Source organism: Serinus canaria, chromosome Z (genome assembly GCF_022539315.1).
Source record: "Serinus canaria isolate serCan28SL12 chromosome Z, serCan2020, whole genome shotgun sequence".
Taxonomy (NCBI): Eukaryota; Metazoa; Chordata; class Aves; order Passeriformes; family Fringillidae; genus Serinus; species Serinus canaria.
In genome coordinates this window covers 61,650,457-61,662,187 of record NC_066343.1, presented here as the reverse complement: position 1 = coordinate 61,662,187, position 11,731 = coordinate 61,650,457, and the positions used below count along the sequence as shown (strand labels likewise).

Here is an 11,731-nt window from a genome sequence, read left to right as displayed (position 1 = left end):
CCTCCCATTCCCGCCCGGCGCGGGCAGCGGGGCTGGTTGTGAGGGAGAAGTGTTTCCTGGATTATTAAATGGAGGGTTTGGGTGTTTGCGGTCTGGCTCCTTTAATTGCTGGGAGGTAAATCGATAATGAAGAGTTTAGTGTTTTGTAATTAAGGAAATGCTGCGCCTCTGACAGACCACAAAGCAGAGAAATGTCTTCTCTCTTTAAATTAGTACTTATTTACTCAAAGAGAGCACTATGGAAAGCATTTAGGAAACATTTTATTAAGACTTTTTGGTGTGAGCATCTGAATAAAAGCACGTTTTTACAGTGAAAACTTGTCGCGTCTACCCTGGTCAGTTCAGCAGCAATCCATCAATCCAGTTGATTCGAATATGTATTCAAACATTAAAAGCAGTACTGTCAGGTCAGGCCTGATCTATTTATACAGCAGCGCTGCATTATCGCAACTGTTCTCTTTGCCTATACCAAATATAGCACTGGCGTTATTACTGATATTACACTGGCACCTGACAGACCTCACCGGGAATACTGTGGCAACCTGTCACTCTGGCTCCAGCCTTCATTCCCCTCTCCCCTCAGACACAGCTGGGACAGCTCCTGTAAGAACAGGGAACACAAGGCTTCACCTCCCAGAAGCGGCAAGCAGAGATTCAATATCCTGAATGACTTTAGAAGTTTTTTCCAAAGCCTCCAAGACGTGATCTTCACTGAGTTCTTCTGTCTCACCCCCATTTTCTTTGTTTCTGGCAGTGATACCAGATAGATTGGATTTTGTGGCAGATGACCTTTTCAGAATGTTGCTATTGTCTAATAAAACTAGTGTTACTTTGTCAAGGAAAAAAATTCAGACTCTTCCTCCTAAAGAGAAAAATTAGTCTCTGCATTTGTATTCATCATTCTGCCTTGCAAAGTCTCACATTTTGTGGCATGGTAATTACATATAGGTAAAAAAAGAAAAAGACTGTATTACTTAAAATGTCTACAACATTTGTAGAAAAATGTCTTTTAGACTTCAATTTATCCAAAAGTTACTTGAAAGAAAAAGGGTGTTACACTTCAGTTTAACAGTATGCACTTTTCATACTAATAGAATTGAACACTGGTTTAAAGACAGTTTTAGAGTGGCTTTAAGCAGATTCAGCACAGTGCACATTTCCAGCTAGCTAAACACAACAGAACAATTCTAAGGTAGCTGATAAACAGAAAGATAATGTACTGCAACAATAAGCCCAAAGGCAATGGTGTTGTTCCTCTTTCAAGAACAGATCAGCAGATAACTCTTAGAAAAACTGACGCAATACACATTACAGGGCTTTGTTCTCTGGTGACTTTTCATTTTAGTTTTGTACTTCAACGCTGTTTTTTTTTAAATCTTTCCCACAACATAAGTGATAAAACAAAAATGATAAGTAAGAAAATGTTGTTTTAAGAAGTGAGACAGTAAAAGAAGGTAAGATCAGAATCGAGAGCCTTTGATGATCTAAAGTGTAGACTTGAGCATACAGATAAACAGCAGAATATAAAAGTGAAAAAAAAATTTTACAGCTTTTAAAAGGATACAATTAAATCTCTGTATTTTTTCAAGCTCAACATCAGCAGACCTGTACAAAAAAAAATAAAGGTTATTTCCCAAGGATATATTACACTTCAGATTTTATTTTTTAACAATTTTGAGCAATACTGAGAATTAGATTAGCAAAATCTCTGTGATTCAATTGCTGACATTTGTAAATCATTTGTGTTTCCAAAAATTTGGTCTCTGCTCTAAGAATAGTCTCTTTGCTGTGTGTATAAATAGAGATAGAATTTTCATTTCATCAGCTATAAAATGCTATAAATATACTATAGCTGATGCTATAAAATTCATCAGCTGAATCTGCTATAATTTAAGTAACAAGTGCAACTGCAATTGATTTCAATTAGCACATTTTTAATATTCCAATGTTTGCAGATGATGTCAGCAGATTTTTGGTCAGAAAGTAGCAAGTGCAACTGCAATTGATTTCAATTAGCACATTTTTAATATCCCAGTATGTTTAGAGATGATGTCAATAGATTTTTGGTCAGTAGCATGTATTAAAAAGGACAAATACATCAGCAAGAGATACAACTGTCACTAGGCAGTTCAAAGTACTATTTTAGATGCTTGATGTTCTGTTAAAAAACATCTTTCTTGGTCTGATATCTTTTCACTGCAGTACACCATCTTTGTAACATTAACTGTCCTTTGACAAAGGATTTCTGATTTTTAAGAGAGGCAAAGCTCAGTGAAACAACCTTCACTCACTGAACATTTTGAATACTGAATGAAAAATATGAAACCATATACAAAATAAATGGACTTTAAAAATAAATTTTGATTTTGACCATTAGGAAATGCAAGATATAAAATTCAGATTATAATATTTTTTGAGTTTTGTTTTAAACGTTATCTATAGTCAATTATTTGGGATAAAGATGAATACCAATTTTCTTCAGTTACAGAGGGTGCAGGGTATTCAGCAATCTCTTTCCTTTCACTCAAACTTCTGCACCATTCTATTGCTGTTCTGATGTACCTGTATTAATATGAAAATTCAAAAAACTAGTCATTTATATGACAAATAAGCTCCATTTTCAAGAGAAAAACTGAAGGCACTAAGGAATACACCTGGATTTGAAATAAAAAGCTATGATTCAAAATATAGCTTTTTCTCCTAGCTTGCCTTGCTATTTTTTGTCTAGAATCTTCTTCATATTTAGATCTATACAGTTAGTGTAAATTATAATAAAGCTGTATGTTTTGCAATGAACAGTGTACAAGTGTTAATTTTTGTTTGTGAATATCTGCTTGCTAAAATGCAGCACAGAAAACTTCTGATTATTCCCTTAATGAGGCTATAATTACAGCAAGCAGATTAGAAAACAATCTAGGCAGAGGTCAATATCTGCAATAAAGCAAAAATTGGATAAAGTGCTGTTCAGTTCTATATGTCAACTCTATATAGGACAAATGCTTTTGTGTGTTTTTTTATCCACTGTGGTAAATGCCAAGTTGCAGCTCTAGTTATTTTTCTAAAAAAACATTGCCATAACAGTTATAATGGAATCACAGCATGCAGTGGCCCTGAGTCACACAGGTCTTGAATCTTTGCCAGAAATAAGATGGAGCTTTTATCATTATGTGTTTGTTCCATCCCTACCAGTTTATCATCAGTAAATACTGTTTCTTCATCTAAGAGGATTTATTTAAAAAAATTATATTTCAATTGAACAACTAATTTAAATTACCTTTCATAGACTCCAGGATTACTTATTTGTATTAGCTGCTGTAGCCCATCAGGAGTAGTTAACTTACACCACCCTACATCTTCATTTATCTTAGGAGAAAAAAAACCAACAAATTCAAATACTAATTTTCTGCTACAGTCCAAAAGGAAAAAAACCCCAACTATAATATGCTAATTTAAGAATGAAACATCCATAACAATCCTCTTTAAAAACTTGCAAGTCTGTGGTTTGCTAGTGATAGAGTCTGCTATGACAAATGCAGTGGAAAAACACCTGGAACATACCCCAACTCTTCCTTTGTGCTATTCAAGAATAAATTATTTCTAGAAGTGTGTAAAAATGTCTCCAAACCTGTAGAATTGTCAACTCGTTTTTGTACTTTATTGGCATCAGAACTTTTGTTTGGTATTCTCATGACTTTCCCAGTAACACTTTTTCATGGAAAGCTTTAGGAATAGTCCTTCCTCTAAGTCACATGTTACCTGGATCTCACTAGAGGAAGAGCTGAAATCCCAAACCATAGTCAGGGTCATCCTATCCAAAAAACAAGCATGGACTTTATGATCTGAGTACACAACCAGTCTTCCTGTGCTGGGAATAACCTTTTCATGCAGCAAAACCGGCAACATTTCTCGTCCATCAGTCTCAGATACCTAGAACCAAACAAATACATTAAAAACTTGAAGAAAGGCTATTTACATCATTACAACTGTCTGTATCTGTTCCAGATTTTTTATTCACTTGTTTTTCCTGATCACAACCAGCTCTCTTCATCATTGCTTCTTAAATATAACTTTTAAACATGTGCTTTTGGTTCCCAAATATCTGCTTTCCTAACACTTTTTAGATTCTTTCCTCTAGATTAAGTCCTATTCCCTACACTCTGTAAAATCATCCTTATAGCACTGCAAGATTTATAAATTTTCAGCTACATACCACTTTCCAGCAGCAGAGATAATAATTATGACTTAATGACAATCTTGTTTTGCAGCAATACTGAAGAATTCTGAGGAGAGAAAAAAACCCAAGGTATCAAGCATTTAATTCCTACTGTCTTCCAAGCACCTGCAAATTTTGTTCTGTAAGTTTAGATATGCCCTCAGTGCTAGATAACTTCCTTTAATTTTTATAGTTAAAGTAATAATAAGCATTTTGTGTAATTTTAACTCCTGTCCGTTCTAAGTCAGCAGAATTAATGTAACAAAGGTAAAGTTACTTGGTTGCCTGAGTAATAATGGAGGATATTGAATATTGATGTCCTGGCACGTCTGGAGGTAGGCTGATCACTGAATACATCTTTTCCTCTACCTGAGTAAGGAGCAGAAAGATGAGTTAGTTACAGGTACTGTAGCATGAAAACAGAATTAAGAGCAAATTGTAAAATTTCAAACCTCCCAGAAGCCAACTATAATCACATTTAAATTTGCCACAGAACACAGGCAAATATCTGATTGAAAATTGTATCCTTAAGCCTATGCCTGTGGGAAAAAATATTCAAATACTCAGTTTCTTTACACTCCGGAAGAACCAGGAACTTTTCTTTTCAGACAGACTACAGGTCATTACTGAGCAGTGAAGTTAGGCTACAAGTTAAAGGCTAGATTCCAAGAGTACAAACTTGATCCTTAACTCTGCTTTAAAAATACAAAGTGTTGCATTAGCACCTGAGAAGACCATTCCTCTGGGGGAACTTAACAGACAGGCACAAAGACAAAATCCTTTTCCACTGACCAGCTGGTCTGCAGCAAAGCCAGAACAAAACCTGCATCTTCTAGGTTCTGTCTTCATACAGTAGAAAACACTTCCAAGTACAAAGAGATTAAACTCTAATCAGTAACATTACCTTCAAGACTAAACTTCTGAATTAATGAGAAATGGTCGTTGTAGAATCTTACTCTTGAGTTTGATAAAATAAATGTCACAATGAGGAAGAATTTTCTTGTTGTGTAAAATTTACAGAAATACCTTCTGAAACAGAAGGAATAATCTCATATTTTTGTATGACTGATGGCTTGATTAAGGCATTATAGTAATTACCAGTGCAGGGACTTCACTACACACTGCATAGACAAATGTCTTAAGGAAGCTGCTAATTTGAAGGAATTTGGAACATCCTTTTAAGTAGTTCTAGTTTTTAAATAGTTTCTTACCTTTTTTGTTCCTTTTTGGATTGCATAACGTACAAAATATTTCCCCAAAAATTCTCCCTCTGACTTGAAAAATGAGTCATCACCAGGATAAATTTCTGTGATGTTCGTCCTACCATGGATAAATCTAAGAAAAATAATAAGATTTTTAGCAAGTATTTAAAATGCTGTATCACTAGACAAGCAAAACAGGTTATTGAACCTGTTATTAAACCTTCAGGTTATTAAACCTGAAGAAAACAACAAGGAGAGACACATTTTCAGCAACTCGGTCATGAAAAATTTCTACTGTTTCAAAAACAGTAGAATGTACCAATAATGTCTTTTAACACAGAATATTAATATTACTAGGCTCTTTGTTAGCACATGTGCATGGGGGTGGGATTTTAATAAGCTAAAGAATGTGGTATTGTTCACAAGGGTCCCAGGATGAGGGAAGAGACAAGAAAGTTGACTCCATGTATCAGAAGGCTTGATTTATTATTTTATGATATATATTAAAACTATACTAAAAGAATAGAGAAAAGGATTTTATCAGAAGGCTAAGCTAAGAATAGAAAAGGAATTAATAACAAAGGCTTGTCTCTGACTGAGACAGTCTGCCCAGGTGATCTGTGATTGGCCATTAATTAGAAACAGCCTGAGGAGGCCAATCACAGATTCCCCTGTTGCATTCCACAGCAGCAGATAAGAATTGTTTACAGTTTGTTCCTGAGGCTTCTCAGCTTCTCAGGAGGGAAAAATCCTAAGGAAAGGATTTTTCATAAAAAATGTTGGTGACAAAAAAAAGCTTTTTTTGAGTCAAGGTAAACACCTTCAAGGTAAACACCTTCAGCTCTTGAGCACCTTCAAGAGCTGCTCATTCCACTGACCACAAAACATAGTGATCCTGTTAAGAAAAATCCAATCTTCTTAGTAGACCAGCCACACCTAGTGCACACAGAAAATTGCCTGACTGAACAATTCCTGGACAATCTAAAGGTCTTAATTGAGGAAAAAAGCTCTAAGAAACTCTAAGTGCTGCTAAACATTTTGTTTAAATGAGATAAAAATTTAGGAATTACACTGAGGAAAAATTAAGAACACTCAGCAGAAAGATTAAAGGGCTAAATACCAGTGATGCTTTTATCAAAGTGCTAATAGCAGTTACAGGAATTTCAACTTGAAAGTCCTGTTGTTGGTTGTTTCTTTTTTTTTTCTGTTTTGTTTTGTTTTTTTCTTAACCATATGGACAAAGTGACTTGCCAGGAAAATCCACAGCTGAACATGTGAATTATGTAGGTCACCAAGATAAACACTTCTAATCTGTGAAATCTTCAGCAGCAAGAGGAGAGAACTAATTTGCAAAGAAACCAAGTACCATTATTTTAAGTGAAATCTGTGGGAACTCCAGCTATCCAGTAAACCTTTAAAAAATCAGATTATCAGATCACTTAAACATGACTTCAGATTCAGGCTTGATATTATACCATGCTAGAAAATGTGAAGTCCAGTGAACAAACAGCAGAAACAGACTCTGACAATGAAGACCATGTTCCATTTCTCAAAGAGTGAGTAAGGGACAAACCAAGACATTTCATCTTAGAGCTTAATAAAGTGTTCCAGATAGCAGATGGCCTCTTCCATACCTGTAGAAAACACCCTGGCACCACACAACTTGAATTAGCTGATGGAATGAATACTTGTCCACATCTTCATTCTGAAAGAAGTCACAGAATGTCCACCTGTGTGTGTAAAATACAATGACAGCCTCACTAAGTCCATATATTGGTAGTTCTTTTTTGTGTGTGTGTTTGCTGGTGATCACTTCTGTAACTAGAACTGATGCTATTTATTCAGATGATAAATGGACACATATTTTCAGACTCCTTCAATTCCTTAGTGATCCACTTTAGTTAACAAATTAAACTTCTCAATCCCACAAACGTTTTTTTATCATTTTTAGTGATGCTGACAGACAACATATGCCACTGGCTCACCTCAAAAATACTCTTTTCAAAACAGAAGAGGAAAAACCAACCCACCCCAATACAAAACCTGTGTTCTTTTTTCAATGTTCTCTTTTTCATTTACATAGTCATAAAGCATGTCATAAAAAATATATTTTTAATCTGAACTAATTACTATAGCTTCATAAGAGTAGGTTTCAGAATATTGGTTTTACAATGTCAAGTTTCAAGAAGTTTCTAAAAAATCCACAACTGATAGTAATTTTAAACTTTTTTTCATAGCTAGGATTCAATTATTTTGCTAGAAGTTGAAGATCCAAACTGCAGAATTGTAAAGCATATGATAACAACTACAAAGTAGAGTTTAAATTACCTGTGTAGATGTGGGGCTCTGCAGCTGAGTGGCAAAGCTGTAGGTAAACAAGAAATTGTTTCGTATGTTTCAGGGTCTGCTAAAACACCACCTTCAACAGTTGTACAGCTGTTTGTCTCATATGTCTTTATTACATTTTCCACTGTATGTAAGTTACAGCATTTTAGTGCCAAGGACAAAGGGTATTTCCATTCTTCTGGGCACAAGGAAACAGTCCAGCGCTGTGTAACCCATGTGTATTCAGAAGAACAATTTGTGTGGAACAAAGGCACTCCATCTCCATCTCTTTGGTCCTTTGGTTTGGCTGGTTCCCTGTATCTACCTTCAGCACAGCCACATTTATTCCTAGTCTCTATTCTTCCTTGTTTTGATGAGACTTCTGCAGCAGAATTTTTACTTGGTTTTCCACACTGATCTCCGTTTTGATAGTTGCTGTTCTTTTCAGAGGAGCATAAGGATGCTGCAGATGACTGGCTGACTTTGCATAAAAACTCCACTGTAAATTCTTGCTGCAATTCTGACAAGTAAAGGTGAGCATAGCCATCTACAGATGAGATCTTCACACTGCCATTGTCTAAATATCTTGTCAGATCAGCTGTCGCAGGGTCAGGCCATTTAATTTCAAAGATATCATTGAGAAGAATCTAATACAAGAAAAAGGATTGGCATGTGTAGCAAGATAAAAATTACCTGCCTCCCAGCAATGCAATGAAGCATTTACATTTAAATTAATTCAGTCCTTTTGCAAGGTGATGAATGGCAAGAAATGTTCTCTATTTATCTGTGTGTTATGAACTCAGAGGAAGCAAAACATCTAATCTTCGTATCTGCTTCCTCCTGTACTAACAGAATTCTATCTAGCAATAATGTTTCAATTTAATCCAGCCATAAATTTTTAAGGTACATGGGCAACTGACCAGGCACAACTGTACAAGTTTGTGTTTCCAATGGCTACTTCAGAAACAAGGGAGAGAATGGCCAAATTATCTTGTTCATAGCAATTATCAGTGAATTTGATAAAGAATTGCAAAAGAACACTAAAAAATAATCAATACCAGACAACAAGGCTGCAAGTAAAACTTCAGTTGAGATAAACATAATGTTATCGCAATGAGGAAAGGCAATCCTAACTATATACACTTCTATACAGGAGGATGGGCTCTGAGCTGACTGACACCAACCAGAATCCTGGTGTTGGAATTCTCAGTCCCATGAAAACACTCTCAATGCTCACCAGCAATTTAATCAGTATGAAATGTTTGAAAGTTCTAGGAATGGGACAAGAGCGAACTGAACATACCACTGAATACATATTCACAGCTAACCTGCATTTTGAATACTAGCTGCAGATCTGAACTGGCCAGACCACTGACGAGATCCCCCTCATGGAGCTGTCTAGACAAGGGGGTGGCAGGAGTGGCCAAACGAGAGCCTAAGCACACCACAGGAACGGGCTATTTGGAAGTCAAGCATAAGGCAAGTAGCACAGTCTAAGTGTTTCTGTGCCCATGAAGGTATTGCCATGCTAGTAACAGGCCTCAGGCCTTAGGTTAAGTTAACTCTGCTAAGCCCCGGGCTGGCCTGTCAGGCTCATTAACAATTTATTATGAGAGCTGAAGCTTAGTAATTCTTACTTTATTATGGTGGATCACTGGAGTGTGGGAAACAGCAAGGGCCTTGAAAACATGGGCACTGTTTGGTAACAGGCCACAGAACAATAAAGTGACAGTAAATTACTGGACAAGGACAACCTCAGGAGTTCTAAAACAGTATTTTAGCTTTATGAAAAGCAGTTTTTCTCAAAGTGAGGGGGAAGAAACCAAAGCAACAGAAAAGGGTGTGGGGGAGAAGCCAACCAACATGGTAAAGTGCTTGCTGTGGCCTAGGAAAGTTATCCTTCAGCATCCTGATGTAAGCAGTCACAAGGGATGCTGTAAGTTAAAAACAGTCTAGAAACCCAGCCAATCTCCAAAGGAGCTAGATTGTTCAGGGCCTGAGAGAAGGTGGAACTGACTCCTCAGTGCTAAGAGCAGAGCATCAGCTCTTCGCACTCAATGCATGACTGGTAAGGACTGCTGTCTTTTAATTAAGTATATAGTGACACTGAGTGACAGTGCTTTAGGCAGCTAAACATTAGCATGAAGGGTGTTACTACTGAAGGATCAGTCTAAAAGCTTTAAAACTCGCCTGAATAATCAGTTGTCTTGAGATTCCCACCATGCTGTGCGGACACTCATATTCATTGGGAACACCCAGAGAGATGCTGATCTGGAGCAAGGCTTCCAGAAATACTAAAGTGGTCTCTGCATAGATGTTCAGTCTGACCTGGACATTGCTCCATTCCTCCCACAGATCCCAGGAGCAAATTTACAGTACTCCAACGGGGAGATCTGACAGCCTCGGAAAATACCATCCTGTTGCACTGTGACCTCCCTAAAAAGTTTCTACTGCCAAAATATAACAACACACAAAATCCCACAATAAACTAACTTTTAGTTTCTTTCTACAAAGAAAACGCATTAACAGAAGGCTAAGTAACAGTTAAAACTGTAATTACAAACGGCAGTAATTTAAGAAAGATGACAGCTTCATTAGCCAAACTGCACTCGATAGATCTTCAGGACCTGTACTCACACACAGGCATGTGAAATTATAATAAATTCACTGGAGAAGTTTTTTTTTACGAAATCATCAGTCGCCTAATGTGTAATCCCACCTTTTTTCTTCCTGGAGGTATAACACGTGAAGGCAAGTACGGGCGAGAAGAAAACGCGTTCCGGAAATCTAGCGCTCGTAGAAGTTGTTCCTGTTAAAGTGCAGAGAAAAACAAACCCTTTTACGATTTTTTACATGCAGTGATAACATTTTATGCTGATTTCATACTTTTTGTGGAGGTGAGGCTATGAAACCCACTCCGTTTTTTACGGAGAGAAACAAGAACTCCTGTTGGGGCCGTGATCCCCGGGGCCGGCCCGCTCCCGAGCAGGGAGGTAACTCTGGCACTGCCCAAGGGATGCTCCCCGGGACGGCGCAGGGACAGGAGACAGCGCTCTCGTCTCCAAAGGCACTGCCCACCGCATACCCGGTAGGCACTGACGACAAAGGCGACCCGCTGGCGGGTGGTCTCCGCCGGCTGGAGCGGGTGGGCGGCCGGGGGGAGCGCCGCTTCGTACAGGTACTCGGAGCCGCAAGGAGACAGCAGCAAGCGGGACCCCCCCACGTAGTGCACCTCCACCGAGTCGTCCCCGAACAACACCATCAGCCTTTCCGCCTCCATCGCTCGGAGGCCGAGCCAGAACCAAGGGCGGTTCTCGGACCCAGACGACTGAAACAGACGCGCCGCCGCACGGCGGGAACGACGGGACGGGGCGGGACGGGGCGGGGCAACCGCCCGAACTCCGGCCGAGCTCCGCCCGAGTTCCCCCACGAGCTCTAGTCGAGCTCCGCCTGAACTCCCGCCGGAGCTCCGCCCAAAATCCGCCGAGCTTCCCCTGATACGCTGGTGATCCCAGCTCAATCCGCCGGTGTGGCAACGGCGCTTTCCTGCTCCCTCAGGCAAGATGAGCGCATTTCGTACACACATCTGTAAAATAAGCTTGAGGGAACTGCGCACGGTGTCCTTGTACTTTTTTTTTCTCAATAAATTTTAAAATAAGTTTTTATTTGCTGAAAACGGGTGGGGGGATGGGGGGGTGGGGGGGTGTGAGCCAACACACACAGGTAGACCTGGGCAGTAGAAGCCTTATCTGAACAGAAAGACCAAGATGCCAAAAGACAATTTTAATATGATGCCTAGTAGCCTTTTTTTTTTGACTATTATATATACCCTCCACCAAAACTTACAGTTTAATCAAAGCTGATTAAACTGTAAGTTTAAGTGGCTTGACAGTTCACAGCTGAGTGACAATTATTACCAACCCCCACTCCCAGCCCTCAGCAAATACAGTTGAATATCTCCACTAGTCATATGATCTCTCTTAGCTCTCTT

General features: G+C 38.5%; 1 protein-coding gene across 3 annotated transcripts; it reads right to left on the bottom strand.

Annotated features, from left to right (window-relative positions):
* Window positions 1-241: 241 nt before the first annotated feature.
* On the bottom strand, window positions 242-11,124 carry CZH5orf34 (chromosome Z C5orf34 homolog). Of its 3 annotated transcripts, none has more exons than XM_018924495.3 (12): window positions 10,826-11,124; window positions 10,460-10,549; window positions 7,744-8,387; window positions 7,050-7,145; window positions 5,425-5,548; window positions 4,491-4,582; window positions 4,211-4,280; window positions 3,757-3,927; window positions 3,275-3,363; window positions 2,470-2,562; window positions 1,565-1,605; window positions 242-820 (listed from the first exon to the last, which is right to left on the bottom strand). In XM_018924495.3, exons 1-12 carry the CDS (start codon window positions 11,018-11,020, stop codon window positions 627-629), a joined length of 1,899 nt encoding a protein of 632 aa, XP_018780040.3. In that variant the 5' UTR covers window positions 11,021-11,124; the 3' UTR covers window positions 242-626. The 3 variants fall into 3 exon arrangements, 2 of the variants coding, with proteins under 2 accessions (XP_018780040.3, XP_018780041.3); XM_018924496.3 differs by having other exon boundaries at window positions 10,973-11,124; XR_007780499.1 differs by lacking the exon at window positions 3,275-3,363 and having other exon boundaries at window positions 725-820.
* Between the last annotated feature and the right edge of the window lie 607 nt (window positions 11,125-11,731).

Bases quoted from the DNA above. Each gene is read 5' to 3' on its own strand.
- CZH5orf34 (XM_018924495.3), bottom strand. From the start codon at position 11,020: ATGGAGGCGGAAAGGCTGATGGTGTTGTTCGGGGACGACTCGGTGGAG. The intron at 4,281-4,490 runs GTAACTTTACCT...TTCTCTCCTCAG, and splicing joins ATTATTACTCAGGCAACCAA to AATTCTTCAGTATTGCTGCA. The intron at 2,563-3,274 runs GTAATTTAAATT...ATATTAATACAG, and splicing joins AATCCTGGAGTCTATGAAAG to GTACATCAGAACAGCAATAG.